A 25,226-nucleotide genomic window follows, 5' to 3' on the forward strand; every position below is an offset into this window, starting at 1 on the left:
AGTTATATAAAAGGTACAAACATTGCATTATGCTTAGTTTTACATCTAACATATTATATTTATTATTAAAATTATGTGAAGTCATCACAGTCCCAGCAAATACCATTTATATGCCCACCATGGCTGAGAGCATCCACCATCTGTCCCTGATGTGTAGAGTAGGCCTTTCTTCTGTGTCTTGTGTTACCTCTTTTTGGCTTATGGGGGTGGCCTCTAAATGTCACAAATCCTTTATGATTTTACACACTCAGACCCCTCCTCCTTCCCTGAAGCCTGGTCCTCTGGCCTCAGTCCTGCTGGGTAGGGTGCCCTTTCGTCGTCTCTATCCCTGGACTCTTTCAGTGGAAGCACAGGGCCCCAGGACTGTGTCTTCAGTTTTCTGTGTGGATGGCCCCACCTTGGCTTGAGGGAAGGGTTTAGGACCACTTTTGAGTCTTCCTCATGAGGTCAGCATTTGGGGCCCCTGGGCTTCTGCATTGGGTGGCGTCCTCTGCGTTGGGTGGCATCCTCTGCATTGGGTGGTGTCCTCTGGTGGGGCCAAGCCACAACCAGAAGGTCTGAACTTCCTGTGTGGCCACTGGCACAAGAATAGAAGAAGAATGTCTTTACAAAGTATAAATATTTTATTCATCAAAATGAAGTAAATCAGTTTCACAAAGGAATTAACCACTAAATGAGTAATGTGAAGTTTTTTCAGCTCAAGTAAGCATGATAAATGAAGTCAGTTAGGGTTGATCTTTGAAAAATGTTCTGCGTCTTTTCTTGGAGCATCCTGAGGGCTCCCTGTGGTCAGATGTGACCTCACCAACTACTTATGGTCATAGTTGGTAGCTCTAAGCCTAGAATCCTAAAAATTCAGAGTGACAAGTGACATAATTCACTCGTCTTTGCACATCGCCTAACACTTCCCACACTGACCTTCGCAGGAGCCGCTCTGCTGACTCGCATGGCCTCATGGGCTCTGGCAGCATTTCACCCCCGCCTGTTGGCATTTCACTCTCCAGAAGGACTTGGTGTCACTTCGGACGTAGAGAGTTTGTTTTGCTGGGCTCTGCCAGAATAGTTATAAATCACACGTTTCTAGTACTGACTCCAGGAAAGACCCAGAATTCAGATTTCTCCTGTTTGGGCCCACATTTCTTCTGGCCCTCTGAGGTAACGGGAAGTACACTATACCTCGAGGGGTCCGTGAGACCTGCCAGGCATGGCAGCTCCTCTGTAGGGCTGTGAGGTCTGGCTGTGGGGGCTGGCTGTGGGGGCCAGACTCACGGTCAGCCCAGAAAGTGCTGTTGGGGATACCGGGACCTCACCATGGAGAATGTGGAGTCTGGGCCCAGCATAGTCACTGATGTCAGCCCAGGCAGGTCATGGAATGTTTTGGACCTCAGCAGCTTCATCTGTAAAATGGGCTGATTGACTGAGATCGATAGCATGTAAACACTTTTCTGAGGAGGTGCTATTCCAGATCCCTGTTTTCTAACCCTCAGCAGGCTCTGCTGTTGTGGCAGGCTTTTGTTGAGATGCAGAGCTGGGCCGGCCTCCGCAGCCTGTGCTGCTTGAAGCAGAGGGGGCCTGAGCCTACCCTACCTGTTCTTGCCCCACATGTGCTCCTTCCTCCGCAAGCCAGCCCCTCACGGGGATTCCCGTAAGATTTCTCTGGGAAGAAAGGCCTCATTGCTTTAAATTTGAAAAGCATCTTCCAGTTGATAACTGGGGAATGAAATAGATACTCTGAGACCCAAAGGGGGCTATTGACGTGGGGTGATGTGACAAAATTTGGATACAAAATTTCACACCCCAGTATGAGGCTGGGGTGAAGCTAAGGGAGTAAGGAGGGGGCTATGGGCTGTGGCAGCCCTCCCTGCACTACCACACTTCTGTGCAGAACTTAGGTTCCAGAATTCTAAATTAAACCTGGCCTTCCAGGTTGTTGGAGGGTAGCGAGATGGCATATAGCTTATAGCTTATTTAACAATGTGTTAGCCTTTGTTATAATTTTCCAGCATTTAGATATATGGTGTAAGCTCCTTCGTCTACACTTGCCCCAAGCCTTGCAAAGATTAGTTCTCTTCCATGAGAAAACCAAGGCACAGACATGCTCAAGGCCATGTGATCAGTCACATCATGGCAGCCAGAGACAGAAGGATTGTCCTGAGGCACAAGTCTCCACATGGGGATTTTCTGTGAAACTGAATTTTGCCGCTGTAGTGACCGCATGGTAGGTATTCACAAGGCCTGGCTGTTTCGAAGGGGAAACAAATTCACTTTGGTGATCAAGTGCAGGCTTTAAACAGTAGATGGTAGGATTTTAAGTTGGGTGAGTAAGTAGGTCTGTCTGTGCAGGGGTGTGGGTCAGTCGTTCTTAAGCTGCTTTCTGTTTGTGCCAGGCTTGAGCACAGGGACAAACACATCAGAGCTCATGGGAGCCAGTTCCCCACTGCCAGCAGGGAGTTACAGAGATGGAAGAGGAGGTGAGGATGTGCTCAGGGTGTTGGGTTGGCATTGGAGGCGTCAGTATGAACCGATGGCTTTCAATAGAGGGATGTGTGGATGGAGAGATAGACATAGCAGTGTGTGTGTGTGTATCCACATTTCCCAGCTCTGTCCACCAGGGTGGGGCTGGAGGCAGGGAAACCCCAGTAGCAGTGGGCACCCGCTTGTCCAGATTTTGGTGTCTAATACCTCTTTTCTGTAGAGGGTGTCAGGCTCTGTGGAGCAAAGACTAATTCCTGGGCTGGAGTGGGAAAAACACAGGATGAAGTTGGAGCTTCGCTTTTATTTTTTTTTACACCAGAAAATAAGGCAGTGCTTAAGGCATGATGAGGACACATGAGCAGGATACAGGTGCCAGCCTGAAGGAGGGACTGAGCTTCCAAAAAAGAAAGGTATTCATGGGGTATGAGCCATGGACTAAAATAAAAACCCAGCAAGTCCACACTAACACAGATAAATGGCTTTGTAGTAAGAGGATGGGGGCTCTTAGAGCAGAATACAGCTGAACAGTGCGTCAGGAAATCATCAGAGGGTGCTAAAGTTGTGGACTCAGGCTTGATGCGAAGCAAGACACTTACAGAGCCTCAGGGTAGTTCTGCACGAAGCTTATTATCACCAGGGAACCCTAGAAACGACAGCGGACAAATCTGGTGCCCCAGCCACATGATGAGAGCCAGCGTCACCCACCCTGCAGTAAACTGACACCACGTGCCTCCTCAGAGGAGGTCCCGAAGGGACACCGCATGGCTTCCAGGGCATTCCAGCCAGTCACAAAGAAACATCAGCCAAGCCCAAACTGAGGGGCAGTCTTAAAAATAACCAGCCTCTGTCAGGGTTGGAACCACAGAGAGGCTGGGGAACATTCCAGATGGAAGGAGACTGCAGACACACAGCAGCAGCCACCCTGAGTTCCACCCTGCTCTGGGGAAAAGAGCTGGAAAGGACAGGATTGATGAAGCTGGAAGATGGCTTGTTAAATTTCCTGATTTTGATGTCGGTACTTGGTTATGAAAGAGAATGTCCACCTTCTTAGGAAATCTACACTGACGTGTTTAGGGGCAAAGAGGCACGCTGTCTCCAACTTAATCTCAGATAGTCTGGAAAAAGGTTGCATGTGTGCTGGTGTGAACGTGTTTAGAGGAAGGGAGAACGGGCGGAAGGGAGAGGGACGGGATGATACAGCAAGCAGGAAGAATGCGGACATTTGGTGAATCTGGGCAAACGGATATGGGAGTCCCTTTTATTATTCTTATAATTTTTCTGCAAGTTTGAAATTATTTCAAAATAAAAAGTTGCCCCCCCAAAAAGGATGGCACACATTGCCTAGGAGAGGGCTGGTTTGGGTGTGAACAAAGGTTTCCTGTGGCATGTTGGTGCTTGTATGTCCCGGCTCCCCCATAAGCACATTTAGCTGCACTGATAGTGCCTACATCTGGGCTTCGGCCACTTGCCCATCTTCATTCTCCTGGCCCTCACAACAGCCCTGCAAGCCCCTGCCAGCCGCAGATGGACACGGGGACTGAGGCCCACGGGACTGTGGGGCCCCGCCGAGGTGACCGGCCAGAAAGGAGTGCAGAACTCAGGCCAGGGCGGGCTCAGAGCCTGCACCCACGCCTCCTGCCTGGGCCGCCCTGTGAGCGGGGGAGAAGGGCTTCCTGTGCCTCAGAAACTGGAGGCCAAGAAGCACATGATGGAAGGGTGGGCCGAATGAGGCCAAACTGCCTTCTACAGCCTTTCCAGGACTTCTTTCTTGGAAAATGTGGAGCTTGATTTGATGCCTTTGTAGTGGAGCTGCCATCAAGTTAGAGCTGCTTGTGTGGCAATGTCCATCCGGGAGTCAGTAGATGGGGTCAGCAAACAGCGCCTTCAGCCAAACCCTGCCACCACCAGCTTTGTGTAATGAAGTGTCAGTGGGATGGCCATGCCCATTCCTGCAGTTGCTGTCGGAGGCCGCTTCTGTCCTAACTGCAGAGAGTGCAGTGTCCTAGAAAAATGGAGACCGTGTGTCACCCGCCCTCTCCAGGGAACTTTGCTGGGCCTCACCTGTGGTGTTAGCGGATGTTTCCTAACCCTTGAAGCAAGACCCGGGAGATCCTCTCAGAGATGAGGCCCTGCTCGGCCTGGGGGCAGGAGCAACAGAGGTGGGTGTGGCACCCCACCTCGGAAAGGGACCACCCCATGTGGTGGGCAGGCCGCCTCCAGGATGCCCACAGGTTGTTCAGAAATGTCTATGAGTTGGCATATTTTGCTTGGTTGTAAAAATGTTCCTTATGGTTCACAGGGGGTCCAGTTTGGTGTAGTTGCTTATTTCCTAACTAAATACATATTCCTGATAACATGCTGTTTGAGTGATCACCTGCTTATAAAAAGATAGGTTTTATATTTATGGGACTAAAAAATTTTTAATTTAAGTTACATGTGGAAAGAAGAGTTAAAAACTATACAAAAAGCCTACAAGTACTTTTTTTTTTCCTTTGCCACTGCTTGTTTAATAAAGCACAAATTGCTGAAGTGGAGTAGCGTGTTGGGAGGCCGGGGTTCCATCTGCAGTGTTTATGCCACGTGCAGTCACCTAGCTGTGCTCGGCCCGCCTTCAATAATTCAGGCTCCGTGGCGGCAGCAGCTGAGGGGCTGCTGTGAATTATGCATGCGTCTTCGGCAAGGCTTCGTGCGACGTCTCCTGTTGGCTTCCCATCCGTGAGCCTGCATGCAGGCAGGGCAGAGCCGTCTTTGTCAGCCGTGTGCTGGGATCGCGGGAGAAACTGCAATAATTGGCCCCCTGGGAGTGTGAGCTCAGGAGCAATGTCCCTGTGTGGGACCCAGGCCTTTGCTCGGGGTCGCCCGGGCTCTGCCGGCTGACCCTGGTATGGACTCAGAGGGGTGGTTTGCAGTGCATGGTTGGAAGTATTTGGTTAAGTGGCATCACAGTGGCTCTTATCAGCTCTACCCAGGTAAAGTCCCTTGTCCCCATCTGTGTACCTTGTCGCGTTGTCAGGGGCACACTGACTTGTGTGGTCTTCAGGTATGTTTGCCGCAGCGGGATTGTGTCGGGGATGAGGGGCCAATAGGGGTGCCTGTGCAGTGACGTGTTTCGTGATCTGACTTGGAGTTATGACTTAAAGAGTCAGAGTGTTTGAGGTTACGGTTTGGATGAGATAATAATGGGCCCAGGCCGTGTGTTACAGAACTAACTGCAAACTTTTAATCTTACGGTATTAAAATTTGTAACGTAACCTACATGTTTGACCCACCAATATATACATGGCGGCTTTTCCAATTAGCAGCAAATCTGAACAGACTTTAAACTCTTTTTCACCAGGAAAGCATTTCTTTGACTCAGATGGGTCAGTTGAAAGAAAAAATCCCACAACAATAACGTAAACTGGACCGTGTTCTCTAAGGTGGTGTGGGGATGTGGGCTGTGTTTTGTGGATCTCTTTTCTTCTTTGGCTCAGATCACAAGTGTGGGTTTGACTCACGTGTTCAGCACCAGAGAATCAGGCAAGCCACTGCAAGCGGGCCAGTGAGTTACAGACGTGGTGGCATCCCTCCCGCGTTCTGGCCTTGAAGCTGGGGTCGGAATGGTGGCTTGTGCAAGGAATTTTATTTTAGGTGAGTGCTGCTCAGGGTTCAAGGTCAGGCCTTTTGTGACTGTGCACTATTTTCCACGTGACGAGAACAACTCCAGAGCACATGAAAGTGCTGTGAATTGTGAAATCCATAATTGAAAGTGAGTGTTAGAGAGGAGACGACTTTCCGTGTGTGTTGAGCCACGTAGCAAAGAAAAATGGTGCTCAGGGGGCTCTGCATCGCACCTGGTTCTGCTGTGTTCCTCTGCAAGTCACCTGCATGAATTTTGTCCAGATGGAATCGTAAAAATTCACCAGGAGAGCTTATGATTACAAGAATTCTGGGTGGACGTTTTCCGGTAGCCAGTTTTTGAAAAACGTGTGTGTTGCTGGAGATTCCACTGTCCTTTGCGAATGGCTGGACTCAGTGCCTGGACTCAGGAAGGTCCATGTGCCCAGCAGGTCCCGCCTGTGCCCTCGGGAAGCTGAGGAGCTGGGTCATGAGTTTTCTGTCCTGATCCTTAGGCAGGGGTGGCATGGGCAGCCGGGGCTGTGGCCCAGAGCCTTCTCTTTCCGGCTCCTCCAGGTAATGTGTCTGCTTCCTCCACTCTCCAGGCTCCTGTGCTTGAGTTGAGGCCCCCCCTTGCTGTGGCCTCACACTGGGAGGAATTACTGGAGCACAATTCCTATGTCAGCAGAAAGCTACAAAATGAGATTGTGTGGAGGGGGCGTGGCTCTCACCCCCAGCAGTGCTGGGAGCAATTGGCAAGGTGACGCCTCCTGTCTTTGCAATACCAGAGAAGAGCACGGACTGCAACCTCTTTCCCTTCCTTGGAAATGGTTTATTTGCAGCTAAAGCAACTCTCACTTGAGTGGGTCCTGGAGCCTGGGCAGGCCCAGGAGAGGGTCTGGCACCCACACCGCCCCCGAGCCATGCCTGCATCTGCTCTCTGCCGTGCTCCTCTGTACCCGAGGCTGTGCTCTCTCAGGAGGGCCTGCCATGTGGGTTCCTGTACACAGCATCTGCCTCTGCAGGACCCCGAGGGCAGGAGCAGGAGCACACTGGGGAGGGAATGCAGATTCCCTGGGCGGGCACACCTGGCACAGGGGAGCCGAGCACACCAGACAGGTCATCATTTGCTATTTAAAATACAATCATGTTTCTTTCTTGATTAGACTTTTAAAAAGTCAATTATTGATTTGTGAGTCTTAGAAAATAATTAGTATCTGCCAAAACTTTTGAACATGATGTTAGTCAATACACCAGTCATCTTTCACTCAGAATTTATATCAGTCACCATTCATTCATTCCACAAATACACCAGTGTGGGAATGGGGAGAGCAGCCCTGTGGGTAGCTGGCCCCATTGCTGAGGGAGGCGGCAAGGCCTAGGGAGCGGCCAGGGAACAGGGGAGGTGGGCCCGGGGGCTGGTGTGGGAGGGACTTCCACATGGTACCAGGGAGGGGCCCATCTCCCCTCCACCGGCAGCAAGGGAGGCAGACGGTTCACGTCACCGTGCTTGTGTGTTGGAATTGAAACACCTTTTGTTTGAGGAGCAAAAGCGTCAGCACTCATGGGGGGTTGAGCTGTGCCAGCCACAGTGTGCAGTGGGGCAGCCTCCTTTCTGCCTCCCCTGTCTTCCCGTCCTGGTTCTTCCCAGGGCCCCTAAGCTGGGCCTCGCCTAGGCAGCCTCCAGGCCACCCTCCAGGCAGCCAGAGGGACCCTGCAGTCTCTTGCTCATCACTGACCCCCAGGGTGAACTTCGTGCTGCTCCGTGCTGGCTCCCTGCTCTGCCCAGCTCAGCGTGGCTTGTCCTGTCATGGAAGAAGTTCTCCCTTGCTCCCTGGAGGCCAGTTAACTTCTGTTTCTCCCTCAGTTCTCAGCTAGCCTTTATTGTCTCAGGAAAAAAAGCTGGAGGAAAAATGTCGTGGTGCTCATAATGCAGAAACTTCATTCATGAGGATTGCCTCATTTGTCAGCATAAAATATAGCAAGGTTAGCAACACTACTGCCTCGAATTCTGGGCTCAAGCCATCCTCTGGAAGAGCTGGGACCACAGGTGCCTGCTACCCTGCCCAGCTAATTTTTTAATTTATTTTCATTTTCTGTAGAGATAGGGTCTCACTGTGTTGCCCAGGCTGGCCTCAAACTCTTGGCCTCAAGTGATCATCCAGCCTGCATGATCTTATTTTTTAAATAGGTAGTATGTGCCCATGCACTGGAATGTACACAGAACAGGATCGGCCCCCGAGGCTGTTTCTGGTGCAGGGCGTGCCATTGTGTGTTGTGTGCCTGCGGGGGGCTGTCCAGCCAGCTCTGGTCTTCCGTCTCCCAGCACCGGGCGGGAGGTCCTACAGCTTCACCATGGCTGATGAACGAACTGCACCCCGGCAGCAGTAGCCGGCTCTGGGCATTTGTACTTCATGTTTGATCAATATCATCAGAGGGGTTGATCTGCGTTTGCTCCTCCCAGCAGTGCAGAAGGTGCCTCTTGGCTCAGACTTCGCTGCCATCATGATCTTGGCCAGGAGGATGGCTACAAACAGCCTGAGGCTTAGGCTCATGGCTGGCGTTCTGTGATGAGGCCAGTGAACCTACGAGTGTCCGGGGGCCTCCTCCTACTTGGTGGCCGCCTGTACCCTTCTGTTTTCCTTTTGGCTTGTTGATGGTTTTCTTCTTGGCGTTTAGGTGCTCTGATGTAGAAAAGGGAGGCAGCCCGCCACCTGTGTGATGTGTGGCTGGTGCCCCACAGTTTCCTGTCCAGGGACTTGGCTGATGGTGCTTTTCCCTACTGAGATTTGCGCCTTTGTGCCGTGCATTGTATCAGTGTTGCCTTCGTGGCTCTGGGCTTCGTGTCTTCCTTCCGGAGGCTTTCCTCACTCCAATGTTTTAAAAGATCATCCCACATTTTCTTCTGGTATTTCTCTAATTTACACTTAAATCTTTGATTCATTGGGATTTGTTTCAGTGTGTGCTGGAAGGAAGAGATCCGACTAGATAGTTTTTCAGAGGTCATCTTCCCCGTGCACCCCACCCACTACCCTGACCGTGACTTAGACACTCAGGGTTTGTTTCTGTACTCTGTTGTGTCCTGCAGGTGACACCGATGCTGTCCCCTGCGTGTTCGGGATTGTGGTCTGTGTGTGTTCTTGTGTTAGGTTGGCCTGGCCCTGCGTGTTCGGGATTGTGGTCTGTGTGTGTTCTCGTTTTAGGCCTGCCTGGCCCTGCATGTTTGGGATTGTGGTCTGTGTGTGTTCTCGTGTTAGGCCTGCCTGGCCCTGTGTGTTCGGGATTGTGGTCTGTGTGTGTTCTCGTGTTAGGCTGGCCTGGCTCTGCGTGTTCGGGATTGTGGTCTGTGTGTGTTCTCGTGTTAGGCTGGCCTGGCTCTGCGTGTTCGGGATTGTGGTCTGTGTGTGTTCTCGTGTTAGGCTGGCCTGGCTCTGCGTGTTCGGGATTGTGGTCTGTGTGTGTTCTCGTGTTAGGCCTGTCTGGCTCTGCGTGTTCAGGATTGTGGTCTGTGTGTGTTCTCGTGTTAGGCTGGCCTGGCTCTGCGTGTTCGGGATTGTGGTCTGTGTGTGTTCTCGTGTTAGGCTGGCCTGGCTCTGCGTGTTCGGGATTGTGGTCTGTGTGTGTTCTCGTGTTAGGCTGGCCTGGCTCTGCGTGTTCGGGATTGTGGTCTGTGTGTGTTCTCGTGTTAGGCTGGCCTGGTCTGGCGTCTTGCTCGTCTCGTTTGTTCCCCTCATTTCTGTGTAGCTTTCCACAGGAGCTTTCATGCTCCACTTGTGTGGTTCTAACAAGACACCCATAGGCAAGTATCGGCGTGATATGTCCATTTAGGGAGAATTCCTGTCTGTGATGTTTTGCTCCTCAGTTCCCTGGTGACAGGATATTAGGTAAGCACAAAGAGTCGGCCCACTCCGAGGGCCCCTGCCCCAGAGAGAGTGAGTGTGCAAGTTGAGTGTATGCGTGAGAGTTTCACACCTGGCTTACATGCAGAACGGGGCACTTGCCACATGGCGGGGAGTCTTGGATGTTGGCATTCTTTGAGGGAGCTTCACATGGCCCCTGTCCTTCTGTCCTTGGCCCCAGCCCTCCTGGCTTGGCCGCCCTGTCCTGAGTGTGAGCGCTGGTGCGCGTCTTCTCGCAGTGCGTGCCGCCCCTTCCACCGCAGCTCGGAGTCAGGGCTTCCGTGTGAGCCCCAGCCGCAGGCCTTTGAGACTTCAGTGCATGCTGGCGGCCACCGCGATCACACATTTGATCTATAGCAGATCAACAGCATGGTGGATTCAAGGAGACATTAACACTGTGTTTCTGATCCTATCCTAGAACTTCCTTTCGGTCTTCTTTTAATTTTTTTCTATAGCAGTTTAAATTATTTGATTATTCTTTAACATTTTCTTTTTTAATCTAAATGCTCTTCGCACTTTGAATGACTCCTGCCGAGCGTAGCCTCTGGCTGCCGTGCTGACCATGAGGGACACTGTTGGATCAAATCCCTGGTTTGGTCTCCTGGGCTCTAGGGCTCCACTTTTCTCTTGATTAGAGGGGCCCACACTGTGGCCTCCTTGGAAGCCTCCTGCCAGGCCTCTGCCTGTCGCCTAGAGCACGTCTGCAGACTGGGCTGAATCCATAAGGTTTAGTGTCGCTTCTGCCCCTGAGAGGAGTTGATGCTGCCTCACTGACCCCCTTCCTGGTCTCTTTCTACCTCTGGTCCCTTGCTGCTAATAAGATGTGTTCTATTTGCTGGCCTGGAGCTGGAATTCATCAACTTGTCCGCTGGGATCAGTCCTGTGGCCTTGACTTTACAGCAGTGCCAGCCTGGGCGGCTTATCCTGCGCACCGTGCCGCAGGAGGCTGGGGAAGGGGCAGGAGGGGAACATAGCGTATTTTATTATGCTGCTGAGAACATTCTGTGAGGCTGCTCTGTCAGTCAGCTGCGTTCCATAAAGCTGCAGCAGAAAACCAAGCCCAAAGCCCAGGGCTTCCTAACAACACAGGTTTAGTGGACACCTTGTCACACGTCATCTGTGGTCAGCAGGGCATGGCTCAGCTGCAGGCTAAGGACAGCCCGTGTGGGACACCCTATGCTCACAGAGGAGACATACGTGCTCCAGCACGGTGGGCAGCGGTCCCTGAAGCTGGGCTCACACTGGCCCACATCCCTTCTTCTTGGGCTCAGGCCAGGCCGCCCACTCCGGGACAGGGGCGCCCCCACACTGCTCGCGTCAGGAGGGACGGGGGCGCCCCCCACACTGCTCGCGTCAGGAGGGACGGGGCGCCCCCACACTGCTCGCGTCAGGAGGGACGGGGCGCCCCCCACACTGCTCGCGTCAGGAGGGACGGGGACGCCCCCCACACTGCTCGCGTCAGGAGGGACGGGGACGCCCCCCACACTGCTCGCGTCAGGAGGGACGGGGCGCCCCCCACACTGCTCGCGTCAGGAGGGACAGGGGCGCCCCCACACTGCTCGCGTCAGGAGGGACGGGGGCGCCCCCCACACTGCTCGCGTCAGGAGGGACGGGGCGCCCCCACACTGCTCGCGTCAGGAGGGACGGGGCGCCCCCCACACTGCTCGCGTCAGGAGGGACGGGGACGCCCCCCACACTGCTCGCGTCAGGAGGGACGGGGACGCCCCCCACACTGCTCGCGTCAGGAGGGACGGGGACGCCCCCCACACTGCTCGCGTCAGGAGGGACGGGGCGCCCCCCACACTGCTCGCGTCAGGAGGGACGGGGACGCCCCCCACACTGCTCGCGTCAGGAGGGACGGGGCGCCCCCCACACTGCTCGCGTCAGGAGGGACGGGGGTGCCCCCACACTGCTCGCGTCCAGTGGACAAGGGTGATGAACGGGGATTTCCTGGGGACCTCCCTTCTCTTTATTCGAGAGCTCAGGAGATACTGGGAACCAAAGGCCACTGAGGGCCATTTTGCAGACACGTCAGGCAGGATCCGGTGTCCTGGGATGCGTGCTGTGCCATATCCCACGTCGGGTCTCCTGTAAATGAGCCGCTGAGCTGACATGCGTGGCTGAGGGCTTAGCTCTGGACACTGTGCCTGAGAGTTTCGTGTTGAGAAGGAGCACACATGCAGAGCAGTGTGCAGTCACGGGTGTGTGGGCTTCGCATCCGGAAGGTGAGCCTCGTGCCCCCTTCGACTGTGCACGCTCCCGAGGGCACTGCGGGTCAGGACGTAACTCACGTGGCATACACGGCGCCCTGCGCCCAGCTGCTTTCGCTCTAGCAAGCCTGTTTGGGAAACATCTTGTTGCCATGATGGTCTTAGCGCTCTGTGTGCACATGCTCCTGTGTAAGGTTAGTTGCTTTTCCTGTTCAACCCTCTGGCTGTAGTTTGTTGTTGCTTGGCGAGTGTGCACGTGTGAGCATATGAGTGTGCGTGCAAGGGTGCTGTGTGGGCCTGCACATGTGAATATGTGTGTGTGCTCGTGCACACACATGTGCAGCCGCTCAAGGTTGGGGTCTGTGTTTTGTTCCCTGCTCCATCCCTGTGTGTAGAATGCACTGGCAGGTGGTAGGTGTGCTGTGCATAGTTGTCGACTGAATGGGTGTTGGAGGGGACAGAGCTTGCTGCGTGTCCCAGGGTCTCCTGTGGGCGGGCAGAGCACTCACTGGGCCGGGGCGGAGGGCAGGGGTGCAGGTGCTGTGTGTACTGGTCCCGCAGAGTTGACGGGCGCCGACCTGAAGGACTGCGTCAGCAACAACAGCCTGAGCAGCAATGCCAGCCTCCCCAGCGTGCAGAGCTGCCGGCGCCTGCGTGAGAGGAGGGTTGCCAGCTGGGCCGTGTCCTTTGAGCGCCTGCTGCAGGACCCCGTCGGTGTCCGCTACTTCTCTGTGAGTAGGGAAGGGCCCAGGACCAGCGGGGCAGTCTGTGCTCTGCAGAGACTACTGAGCAGGATCTGTGGGCCCTGAGCAGCCCCGTGGCAGGGGTCTCCCCTCCCTGGACCGCCACTCTCTCAAGAGCTCAGAGGAGGGCGGGTTGAATCCTGCCCCTGGTTCTGCCCCCAGGGAGCGTCCGTGGCCCTCTCGCTCTCTACTGGGGTCTCTCTGCAGCCCGCAGCACTGGAGCTTCCTATCTGCGTTAAGAAGCCAGGTGCCTGTTGCCAGCTCTTCAAAGAGATGTTTTGCTTTTGGGGAAACAGCTGGAAGCAGCAGTGCGGTTCCCTAAAGTGCTGGGCAGCGATGAGGTTTCTCTCTCCAGGCCCTCGGGCAGCTCACTGAGCAGCCAGTGACCCCGTGGTTTCTGTAGAATGGGAAGCAGGAAAAAGGAGGACCCTGTGTCAATGTTAATAAATGGTGTCTTTGTCTTTCTTAGGATTTTCTAAGGAAAGAATTCAGTGAAGAAAACATTTTATTCTGGCAGGCCTGTGAATATTTTAATCATGTTCCTGCACATGACAAAAAGGAGGTAAGTCCACGCTTGGGAAGTGGGGGCTGTGTGAGAGTGGCGTGTGAGAGAGACGCATGTGAGAGGGGCGTGTGAGAGGCCGTGTGTGTGGGGGGCGTGTGAGGGGTGTGTGAGAGGGCTGCATGTGTGAGAGGGGCGTGTGAGAGGGGGCCACGTGTGTGAGGGGCGTGAGAGGGGCGTGTGAGAGGCCGCGTGTGTGGGGGGCGTGTGTGTGAGGGGCGTGTGTGAGAGGGGCGTGTGAGGGGCGTGTGAGGGGTGTGTGAGAGGCCGCGTGTGTGTGAGGGGTGTGTGTGAGAGGGGCGTGTGTGAGAGGGGCGTGTGAGAGGGCGGCGTGTGAGAGGGCCGCGTATGTGTGTGAGGGCCGCGTGGCCTCATTGGAGCCTGGCTCAGTGCAGGGAGCATCTAGAGCAGTTGGAAAGTAGATGATAAAATATTTTCACATGGCTTGAAAAAAATCATTTCTTTTTCAGACTAAATTTTTAAATATACATGATATTTAATTTTGCCTAAACCTGGTTTGTATAACGCCCTCGGCCACAGCTTTCACAGCAGATGGAGTGTCTTTCAGTGTGCTGGAATTCTGAGGAAGGAATGTGTATTTAGGGGAATTTGAAAGCAAATTGGAGGCAGGAGGGCATCCCAGGCCGTGGTTTCACAGCTCCTCCTGCGCCTCCCATGAGGCGCAGGAGAAGCCTGGGAGAGACGCCTTGGCCTGGCCCGGCCTGGCTGCTGTTTCCTCAGTTGGCCTGTGGCCTCGCTTCCAGGCTCCGGGGCTGCTTTCATCTGCTCGCAATGCTCAGAGGGCACTGCTCTCCTGCACTCCCACCTTGCCAAGACCAGGTGTGTGTCGACACACGGCAGTATTGCCCCTGCGCAGCTGCTGCTGGGCTAGCATCGCCCGGGTCTTTGGGACACTTTAAGTATCCGTTTAAACAATCGTAGAGGAGCCCGCGCAGTGCTGCTGCATTCTGGCCACACTTTTATTTATTTATTCAAGCAAGAGGTATTTACTGGGGCCCGTGAGAACACATCTGTAGTGCCCAGGGGTGTCGGGCCTTGGCAGGCAGCAGGAGTGCGGGGAGAGGAAGCCTTGCCGGGCTGCTCAGGTGCCTTTCCTGTCAGCTTTCCTACAGGGCCCGGGAGATTTTCAGTAAGTTTCTCTGCAGCAAAGCCACCACCCCGGTCAACATTGACAGCCAGGCCCAGCTAGCAGATGATGTCCTCCGCGCACCTCACCCAGACATGTTCAAGGAGCAGCAGCTCCAGGTAACCCCAGGCTGTGGGAGCTTGTGGGGAGTCCAGGCTAGGGCTCGGGGTATAGGGTCCACCTTCAAAGAACACGTGCTATCAGGCAGGCCAGTGGATCGAGAGCATCACAGACGCAGGTAGAGAAACGCAGACAGAAAGCGGGGCTTTCAGTAGGGCCATGAAATAAGTCCGGAACCACTGTGTGTCTGTCTGCAATGAGCCGGCTGTTCGCGCTGGCTCATGTTTCGATGCCTGTGCGTCTGTGTGGAATCACACCTGCCTGGGGGATGGCGCATCTGCGTTTGAAGTTTTGCATCGTAGGACATTGCTGTGGTCATGGGCATTAGGCCCCAGGCTATTCGAGACATGCCTGTGCATGTCGCTGCGGCACGTGGTAACGTTCACAGAAGCATAGGGCGGCATTTTCAAAGCAGTCTGCTGTTAGATTTCTAGTCGCTTTTGGTTTTAATCTCATTTAACAAAATAAAAATTCTCTGGAGTCTGCTCGTGCTGATGGCTTCTGTAAGTTGTCAGGATTCACTAATTTTAAGAGTGATAAAGGCTCGTTCGTTATGAGAAAGAAGACTCAGATATAGAGGCACACTGGAAATAACTCTTAAGTACCCTCAGGGCTGGCGGGGGAAAATGGACTGAAACGATGTCCTTTCAGGACAGGGCCAGTGGTTGCCTACAGGTGGCCAAGCAGCCTTGCGCCTGAGGCTGCATGTCTGGGTCCCTCCTGTGACTGTCCCGCCTTACATCTTCTCCCCAGATCTTCAATCTCATGAAGTTTGATAGCTACACTCGCTTTCTGAAGTCCCCGCTGTACCAGGAATGCATCCTGGCGGAAGTGGAGGGCCGCGCACTCCCGGACTCGCAGCAGGTCCCCAGCAGCCCGGCTTCCAAGCACAGCCTCGGTTCAGACCACTCCAGTGTGTCCACGCCAAAAAAGGTGACCTCCCCGAGGCTGGCCTCACGCCCCTGTGGGTTGTGTGTCATCAGCCGAGAGCTGTTCTGTGGGAAGTGAAAAGAGGCCCTGTCGGCATCTTCACCAGTGGTGGGTGACGCTCCAGCTGCTGTCTGGAGTCCTGTCAGGGCCACACCATGACCTGTAGAAGTGAAACCATCCCATAGAGTGCTTGTGTTTACAGCTCAGTAATGCCTCGTTTGCACTTAATGTAATAGTAAAATAACTTCACGTTGTTTTAACCAAGGTTTCCATTTGATGACAGTTAAGTGGAAAATCAAAATCCGGCCGATCCCTGAATGAAGAGCTGGGTGATGAGGACAGCGAGAAGAAGCGGAAAGGCGCGTTTTTCTCGTGGTCGCGGACCAGGAGCACCGGGAGGTCCCAGAAGAAGAGGGAGCACGGGGACCACGCAGATGGTTTGTGGGGTGGCTCCTGGGCTGTGGTGTCCAGGCCAGGCAGCCGCGTCCCCGTCCTGGCGTCGCTCTGGTGGTTGGCGGTGACCTTGGGCCATGTGTGCAGTGAGAGGCCCTGTTGGCGGGTCGAGGAAGCTTCTCTGAATGAATAAGGAATGCCGCTGTGTCTGGGGACACGACCTGTCAGCCAGCCAGAGGGCAGCAGGGCTGCTCCAGAATCTTCCAGAGAAAAGGGCTCAATGCATTTCAGCCCATGCCTACCTCAGGCCTACCCCGCACAGTGGCGGCTGAACATCTGTGTCCTCTCCTGCTTTTCACTATCAAAGTAATAGGTGTTTTTGGTAGAAAATTTGGAAAATACAATCAAGTAAAAATAGGAACACACAAATGTGCTATTGGGTGTCTCCCCCAATGGCAGCTTGGTTCTCTGCCAGGGCTTTTTCCTAGGTGGATGTCAGGGTCCATGTGCCTTTTACATGTGTGTGGTTTTTTAAAATGTAGTAGCATAGTTGGAGTAGTGAGCATTTTTCAAGTTAAGATTGGTATTGGATATTGGGGACTGCCCATTCTGGATGCTCTGTCCCTTTTTTCTCTTTGCACGTCTGAGACTTCCTGTAACAAAAGTTAGGCAGAGAGACGGCTCCCAGGGCGCCAGGGGGTGGAGCTGCAGGGCCCTTGGTGGCTCCTGGCCGAGCTCCAGACACCAGCCGGGTGGTGTTGGCGGGTGGCAGGGCAGAGGGCATGGAGATGCCCATGCTGAATGCTGGCGAAGATGAGGCTGTTCTGTACCAGGTGCTGAAAAGCACACAGGGGAGAACTGGGAAGATTTTCTTCTCTAGAGATTTTTGGGAAAGGGATTAGTTTTCAGGAATGAGTGTCCTGCCTGAAGGCAGGGGACTGGCACTAAGCCTGTGGTCTCCAAGTTTAAATCAGGCAGTGAGGTGATTGCGCTAGCACCAGCCGGCATGGCCCTGGTGGAGGCAGGTGAGCAGGGTGCTCTGCGCTCCGTGGCTGCGGCTCCTGTGTGTGCCCTGCAGTGCCAAGCATTTGTGCGTGGCTGCTCCCCGCCTGCAGGGGGAAGTGTTGTTCCCGGGGCGCTGAAGGACGCGCTGGTGAGGGCTTGACGTGGCCAGCCCTGAGCTTCTGGCCATGCTGTGAGGTGCTCTTCTCCGAGCAAAGGCAGCTGAGAGTTGTAGAGTTCACCTTTGTCAGAGGCCACCTGGGAGATGGACACTATGTTATTAGGTGGGGCCAGGCCTCCCGAGTACCTGGGAGATGGGAGTGTTTGCTTCAGACAGTCCATCCACTCGTGCCCATCCCCATACCTGGCAGATCTGCAAAGGGCTTTGAAAACCTTGATAGAGCCAGGCGTGGGAGCTCACGCCTGTAATCCCAGCACTTTGGGAGGTTGAGGCAGGCGGATTGCCTGAGCTCAGGAGTTGGTGACCAGCCTGGGGAACATGGTAAGGCTCTACTAAAAATTAAAAAAAAAATTAAAAAAAAAAATGAGGGGCCAGGCATGGTGGCTCGTGCCTGTAATCCCATCACTTTGGGAGGCTGAGGTGGGCAGATCAACTGAGGTCAGAAGTTCGAGACCAGCCTGGCCAACATGATGAAACCCCGCCTCTACTAAAAATACAAAAATTAGCCAGATGTGATGGCACATGCCTGTAATCCCAGCTACTCAGGAGGCTGAGACAGGAGAATTAGTTGAACCCGGGAGGTGGAGGTTGCAGTGAGCTGAGATTGTGCCATTGAACTCCGGCCTGGGCAACAGAGCGAGACTCCGTCTCAAAAAAAAAAAAAAAAAAATTAGCTGGGTGTGATGGTGGTACTTTCAGTCCCAGTTACTCAGGAGGCTGAGGCATGAGGATCGCTTGAACCCGGGAGGCAGAGGTTGCAGTGAGCCGAGAACTACACTTCAGTTTGTGTGACAGAACAAGATTGTCTCAAAATAATAAATAAATACATAAATGAATGAATAAATGAAAGCAGACCTTGACAGCAGTGGCGCCTGGTGGCTCATGCCTTTAAATCCCAGCGCTTTGGCGGGGGGGCGAGGTGTGAGGATCGTTTGAGTCTAGGAGTTCAATACCAGCCTGGGCAACACAGCAAGACACTCATCTCTACAAAAAAAAATTAAAAATTAGCCAAGTGTGGTGGCGCACCTGTTGCCCTAGCTACTGGGGAGGCTGAGGTGGGAAGAAAATTGCTTGGGTCCTGGAGTTGGAGGCTGCAGTGAGCTATGATTGTGCCACTGTACTCCAGCCTGGGGGACACAGCAACGCTCTGTCTCTAAAAAACACAAAGCAAACCAAAAAATAAAACCCAGACTGCAGGCACCCCCAGAAGTAACACATTCTGATCTTGGCCCAGGATGTGGCCTGGGCATCTGTTTCTGTGGAAGGTGGCTGCAGTCTGCAGGCCAGTGGGTCTGGGAGCTGCCTTCCCCTCTCTCCTCAGGCCCCAGAGCCCATGTGCAGCGGTGTGGTTTGGGAGCAGGTGCTGTTTGAAAAGTCCTGTGTCCGAATTTTCATGATTTGTAGGTTAGCCCAAGAATATAGTTAGTTGAGGTTGGTGAAAATTGACACTTCATTACGGTTCATGTCAGGACGTCAGAGGAAAAGGACGTGGACCGAGTGGGTCTGGAGGCTGCATCCGGCTGAGAGCGCTGGCTGTTGCCACAGCTGGGGGTTTCCAGTTAGGCCCAGAAACTACATTTGGGGATGAAAGCTCCAGATGGAATGGAGGAAAGGCCCTGACCGGGACATGCACCTGGGTCCGTGCTGTGTAACTGCACGTACTGATGTGATTTGTTGGGCACCTGCCATGAGCCAAGCATGTTTTGGAGCCAGGATGTGGCAGTAGACAGGGCAGAGAGTGGCATCTCTGCTGCATGGTGGGTAGAGCCGTGTTGGTCCCTGACTGGCTTCCAGGGTTAGGAAGACACATGTGACTCGTCTCCACCAGACAAGGCGAAGTGATGCCTGGTGGGGGATGGGTGGGGGGGGGCTTCCTGGCATCTGTCTGCTCAGCCTAAAGGGGGCAGAGGGTTGGGAGATGTGACCGAATAAACAGGGTTCTGATTGACGTGAGTCACTGTGTTTCCCCTGTCAAGATGCCCTGCATGCCAATGGAGGCCTGTGTCGCCGAGAGTCGCAGGGCTCTGTGTCCTCTGCGGGGAGCCTGGACCTGGTGAGTCACTGTCTCCCCTCGTCCCACAGGCCTCAGGGCTGTCCCCACCAGCTGATCGATGACACCTCTCTCCCATGGAAACCTGTGTTTACAAAACGCAGCGTTCACTTTGTAAAGCCGGGGGACAAGGCTCGGGTGCCGGCCCAGGCACAGTGGCAAAGTGCAGGGTGGCCCAGGGCCCCATCAGGCCCTGGCCTCATGGTCCCCCAGCCTAGGGCTCCTGAGAGGGCACAAAAAACTATTAGTTATACGAGGGAGGGAACTCAAAGTATCTTTGGATTTATTTCTTAAGTCTTTTTGTTGTAATTTAGTTTTTGTGAACTCCCACTAAGAATCAACAGAAGGTGTCGAAAGCAGGCGCTCCCTGTCTCAGCACGTGAGCATCCCACCCACTCCCACACTGCAGGATTTACCCCTCTGCCTGCGGGCCGCCTGTCTCACCCACACCCTCTCACACCTGCTCACTGCTTGGCTGGTGCTCGTCCTGGCCCCAGTTTCCAGCAGATGAGGGAGATAAGCAGGCGCAGGCAGGACTCGTGAGCTCGTTAGATGTTGTTTGACAGGAATTTTGGAAAACCTCACTGGTTGCCAGCATCCTGGTCATTTGAAATTTTCAGGCAGGAATGAATGTAGAATATAATTTCTTCTTCAGTTGTTCCAAATAACATTGAAAGCTGTAAGGATTTACCAGGTATCAGTTAGCTCTTGTTGCCTAATACCTCCGCACCCCCAAACTCAGAGGCTGGAAACAATTACTGTTGTGCTGGGTGTCTGGGTCGGCTGGGTGGTTCTGCCCATTCTGGCCGGCCTTGCTGTGTGTTTCTGGTTACCTGGCACGTGAGCCAGCTGGCTGGTCCCAGAGGCCCTCAGTTGCATGGCTGGCCCTTGGCTGGGGAAGGAGCACTGACAGGACCCTTTGTTCGCCTCACTCAGCTGAGGCCAGTTCACCCCGTCCCACAGCCGGCTCAGGGACCCTGACAGTGAGCAGAGCAGGACGGCCTCTGGAGGCCCAGGCTTGGAGCCGCTCCTTCTGCCCACCCAGGTCTGGGCTGGGGCCGACTCCACCTCTTCATGGGAGGAGCCACAGAGCCGCATTATGAGGGGCACAGATACAGGGAAGGGGATGGTTGGGAACCACTTGTGCAGCCAGCCTACCACTGTACAAACTAGTTTCCTGAAATAATGCTCAGGGAAAAGAGACCTCAGACTACCGGAAGGCAGTGCCGACGAAGTCACAGTCCAGGCGACGTTTCCATTGGAACGATGTGCATGGGGAGCTGTGTATAGAGAGGATAGGGTGCTGGAACCCAGAGCCCTGGGAGGGAGTGGTCCTCACAGGGCAGCTTCAGTGGGTCCCGCAGGACGGCCCTGCTTCTGGGTGGAGAAGCCCAGATGTGCCTTCTGAGCAGAGCCGCGTCAGGGCCAGTGCTGTCCTGAGCACGATGGCCCGTGAGGCCCAGAGCTGAGAGAATGATGACCGCTCTCTCGTGTTAATTCACAAAACCCAGCGCCTCAGGCAGTGTGGACTGAGCCTGAGATGTGTGCACCTGGGGAGCTGCAGGTGGGACAGTGGCAGGGCGCCAGCCTCCCCAGCACGTGCGGCCTGGGCCAGCTGGGCTGCTCTGGGAGGTGCCCCGCACCCCTGTGACGCTGGTTCCCTCACGGCTGTTTGTCTCGCTGCTCCCCAGTCGGAGGCCTGCAGGACTTTGGCACCCGAGAAGGACAAGGCCACCAAGCACTGCTGCATTCATCTCCCAGATGGGACATCCTGCGTGGTGGCTGTCAAGGCGGGCTTCTCCATCAAAGACATCCTGTCCGGACTCTGTGAGCGGCATGGCATCAACGGGGCGGCCGCAGACCTCTTCCTGGTGGGCGGGGACAAGGTACTGGGCCCGCCTGACCCTCGTGCTGCCCTCAGGCCATGACCTCCCCGCTCCCTGGCCGCCAGCTTTGTCAGAGTCCTCAGGCTGCCCCCTCCTGCACTCCTCATTTCAACAGCGCCTGGGGCGGAGGCCGGATTATCTGAACTGAGCTATCTGCTGGGAGCACTTTGCACGTGGGTGCTGGGTTGGTGTGGAAAGAGTGATCGCTTTCTTTGGATGGCTGTTTTTGAAGCTGCTCTTCCGCTCTGCACAGCTGTGCGCCTGGGGCACGTGGGTCTGCGTTTGGGGGGCTGCCTGCTGTGCCCACGTTGATTCTGGTCTCTCTCTGTTCCTCAGCCTCTGGTGCTGCACCAAGACAGTAGCATCTTGGAGTCAAGGGACCTGCGCCTAGAAAAGCGCACCTTGTTTCGGTAAGAGGAAGATCGCTGTCATTCACCTGAGGCTCCCAGAGCCAGCCCCGTGTGCCCACCACCTGCTGGTCTCTGCGCTTAGCGGGTAGCCTGTGGATGCTCCATGCTGGGCTACGATGGGGTGTCGGGGGGGCAGGGGGAGGGTGGAGGCCCACACGAGGCAGCCCCCCTACAAGCCCGGGGGTGAGAGGCGCCCTCTCCTCCCTGCCCCGTGAACAGGGACTGCCCTGGCCTGGTGAGCCCAGCCCCCTAAGATGCCGAGAGGGAGGGGCAGGAGTGCTCTCTGTAGCGTGGATGCCCCACAGGTAGCCATGCTGCTCTGCAGGACACTGCTATCCCTGGAGGAGGAGACCATAGCCCTTGCTTGGCCTGACTTTTCCCACGTGGAGGAAGGCACGTTCTGATCAGCTGGGGCTGAACTGGGGGGCACACCGAGGCCTTGAGGGCGGCCTGGGGCTGTGCTGTAGTTCTGCTCATGAGACTGATCTGCTAATGAGGGCTGACATGAGTTGGTAGTGAATTTTTTCATCCCCCACCAGGCTGGATCTTGTTCCGATTAACCGGTCAGTGGGACTCAAGGCCAAGCCCACCAAGCCCGTCACGGAGGTGCTGCGGCCCGTGGTGGCCAAATACGGCCTGGACCTCAGCGGCCTGCTGGTGAGGCTGGTGAGTGTTGCAGGGGGCCCGGGCGTCGTCACTGCAGGCACTGTCTGTTCCCTTTGGCAGCCTCTGTGTTGTTCACTGAAGAGGGCACACCAAGAAGCGGTGTCTTCCCCTGATCTGGTTGTCCCCCTTGGAGGAGAGGACACAGCCTCTGCCATCCCCAGTTCTCATTCTGTGCAGTGGGAGCCATCATGGTTTATTTGTACCTTGGTCATTCCAAAAAGAATTGATATTTGAGATGTGGTTTTGCTCCAGGGAGGCCAAAATGAGAAACAAACCAACCAACCCTGGACTATCCTGGCAAATGTGATCAGATAAGAGAGTGCAGATGGCCCTGCCCCCACTGCACCTGCTGGGCCCGGGCATTGTGCTGATGCCCTCAGTGCACGGTCACATGGAGATGTCCTGATTCTCACCTGCACTTTGTAGATGGAAGAACTCAGCTGGCATTTCCAGCCTGCGCCATTATGATGTGAACGGGGTTAAGAAAGAAAACACCGCGTGGGGTGGTGACCGCAGGTGCTGGGCAGGCCACGCGAGACAGCGAGAGCTGGGCCCCGCTGAGGGTGCTCCGGAGCGTAGGGGTTCGTTCAGGGCACAGCGTCTGCCTAGTCTTCTTTCCTTGAAAACTTTATTGGAGCAATGATTTCAAGTATTTTCAGGATTTTAGTTTTCCCTGAAACTACACTCAAAATTATTCAAGAGCTTTGAAGTGAACAAGAAGAACCTATTAAATTATTTACAGACACCACCTCCGAGGGTAACCTGAAGCCTCTTCCCCGCACTGCAGGCTCCATCCTGGAGTCCAGAAATCTGCTGGTGGGAGACAGACCTGGCCTGGCTCCCAGGTGTGCCCCTCTGGCCGACTCTGGCGAGACGCTGCGCAATTGTTTAGCCCCTGTGTGTCACAGTTTCCCTGACTGTAAAATGGGGTTGGTCGTGGCAGCATGCTCGTGGCATGGTTGGGGGGCGCCAGGGTGGAAGGGCTGGCTGCGGTCAGGCTCATTCCCTGTGAGCTGCGGCCCTCGGCTGCCAAGGGCTCCAGGCCAGGCAGGGTTGGGGCTGTGGGGGCTATGGAGAATTCGTGTGGAATGGGTTGTTTGGGATGTGGCTTTTCCTTGGACGCTGTCTCCTGACCTCTCCAGTGAATTCTGTGGCCCCCTGTGTCCACGAATGTGGTGGAGAAGGCGGGACCTGGGGCAGTTCCTCTGCTTCCCCTGCAGGGCCCACCCCGCCTGCCCAGCGGACCGGCCCCTTCAGGAGCTTAGAGCCTCTCCCGCCTGGCATTGGAAGGCTGTCATTCCTCTGACTGACAGATCGTGAATGCCAAACACGTTCAGATGTCTTTTCTTAAGAGTGACTGTGGCAGGTGAAGAGTCAGATTCTCTGCCAGAGGAGAGCTCTGATGCAGAGACAAGAACTCCAGCCCTGTGGCTAGTGGCACTTCATTTCAGCCTCAAACCTGGTCCTAAAGTTGTCTGTCTTTGCTTCCTTGTTTACAAAGGGGAACATCTGCTCTCAGTATTCCCCTCATAGCAGTTTCGAGGGTCAGTATTTCCCTCATAGCAGCGTCCGAGGGTCAGTGTTCCCCTTGTAGCAGCGACCAAGGGTTGCCACCTCCTGCGTGATTCCATCGAGCTTAGGACGGTCGTGCAGTCGGGACCCATGTTAGGAGCATGGCTCAGCCCCAGCTTGTGTGCCTCAGTCAGGCAGGCCTCACCTCGGGGCCATCTCCTGCGTGACTCCATCAAGCCTAGGACAGTCGTGCGGTCGGGTGGGATCACACACATCTGTTCCCTGAAGTTCCAGTCTGGGTAAATTATTCAGTGCCCATTTCTGCCCTAGAGTGGAGAGAAGGAGCCCCTGGACCTTGGCGCCCCTATATCGAGTCTGGACGGACAGCGGGTTGTCTTGGAGGAGAAGGATCCTTCCAGAGGAAAGGGTGAGTAGGGCTGGTGCAGCGGATGGGGAGAGAGTGAGTGGGTCCAGTGCAGGGGAGGGGGCTGTGGAGCCGGTGCAGGGGAGGGGGTGAGTGGGGCCAGTGCAGAGGAGGGGCAGGTGGGGCTTGCGCAGGAGAGGGGGTGGGCGGGGCCTGCACAAAGTAGAGGGTAAGTGGGACCAGCGCAGGGGAGGGGGCTGTGGGGCCTGCACAGCGCAGTGGGCAGGTGGGACCAGCGCAGGGGAGGGGGCTGTGGGGCCTGCACAGCGCAGTGGGCAGGTGGGGCCGGTGCAGGGGAGGGGGCTGTGGGGTTGGCATAGGGGAGAGGGCGAGCGGGGCCAGCGCAGGGGAGGGGGCTGTGGGGTTGGCATAGGGGAGAGGGCGAGCGGGGCCAGCGCAGGGGAGGGGGCTGTGGGGTTGGCATAGGGGAGAGGGCGAGCGGGGCCAGTGCAGGGGAGGGGGCTGTGGGGTTGGCATAGGGGAGAGGGTGAGCGGGGCCAGTGCAGGGGAGGGGGTGAGTGGGGCTTGCGCTGGAGAGAGGGCAGGCGGGGCTGGCCCAGGGGAGGGGGAGGCTTTGGAGTTAGTACACAAAAGAGAATTGGTCTGGGCCCCCTGGTCCCTCCTCGGTGCCCTGATCTGGCGCCCTTCCCTCCAGGCACAAAACAGGAAGCCAGGGCAGTAGGCGCCTATGCTCTGCCCGGCAAAGCGGAGGCTGCAGACTCGGTCATTTGGGCTGGTTCTGCAGTTCCTTGCATGCAGGGAATTGGGCGGTCGACAGAGCTCTTTCCCACGTGTTGCCTTGGTCATGACGGTCCTGCCCTGGGGAAGCTGGGTCTGGCCAGCAGCCTTCGGAGATGGGCTCGTCGCCCGGCCCCCACCTCATCCTGATGCGCAGGAGCCGGCCCTCCTTAGAGCCCTTGTTGAGAACCGTGCGTGAGGAAGGTTACTCAGACCCAGGAGGGTGGGTCCTGTTTATAGCTGTCCCCAGGGACAGGCAGAGGCGTGGCCTTGGGGCCTGC

At 55.2% G+C, this 25,226-nt stretch overlaps 1 protein-coding gene across 7 annotated transcripts in view; it reads left to right on the forward strand.

The window, feature by feature from the left end:
- RGS12 (regulator of G protein signaling 12) overlaps nt 1-25,226 on the forward strand; it is a 148,109-nt gene that overhangs the window by 109,692 nt on the left and 13,191 nt on the right. For 5 of the 7 annotated variants that reach the window (XM_055384414.2, XM_055384418.2, XM_055384416.2 and 2 more), the window contains 10 exons: nt 12,743-12,912; nt 13,394-13,486; nt 14,609-14,752; nt 15,507-15,686; nt 15,967-16,120; nt 19,236-19,312; nt 21,001-21,195; nt 21,532-21,605; nt 22,145-22,271; nt 24,114-24,210. In XM_055384414.2, the coding sequence (XP_055240389.2) occupies nt 12,743-12,912; nt 13,394-13,486; nt 14,609-14,752; nt 15,507-15,686; nt 15,967-16,120; nt 19,236-19,312; nt 21,001-21,195; nt 21,532-21,605; nt 22,145-22,271; nt 24,114-24,210 (1,311 nt within the window). Of the gene's footprint in view, nt 1-12,111; nt 12,197-12,221; nt 12,376-12,742; nt 12,913-13,393; nt 13,487-14,608; nt 14,753-15,506; nt 15,687-15,966; nt 16,121-19,235; nt 19,313-21,000; nt 21,196-21,531; nt 21,606-22,144; nt 22,272-24,113; nt 24,211-25,226 lie in introns of those variants that run through there. The other 2 variants (XM_055384420.2, XM_055384419.2) reach the window with 2 other exon arrangements.

This window comes from Gorilla gorilla, chromosome 3 (genome assembly GCF_029281585.2).
Source record: "Gorilla gorilla gorilla isolate KB3781 chromosome 3, NHGRI_mGorGor1-v2.1_pri, whole genome shotgun sequence".
NCBI classification, from domain to species: domain Eukaryota; kingdom Metazoa; phylum Chordata; class Mammalia; order Primates; family Hominidae; genus Gorilla; species Gorilla gorilla.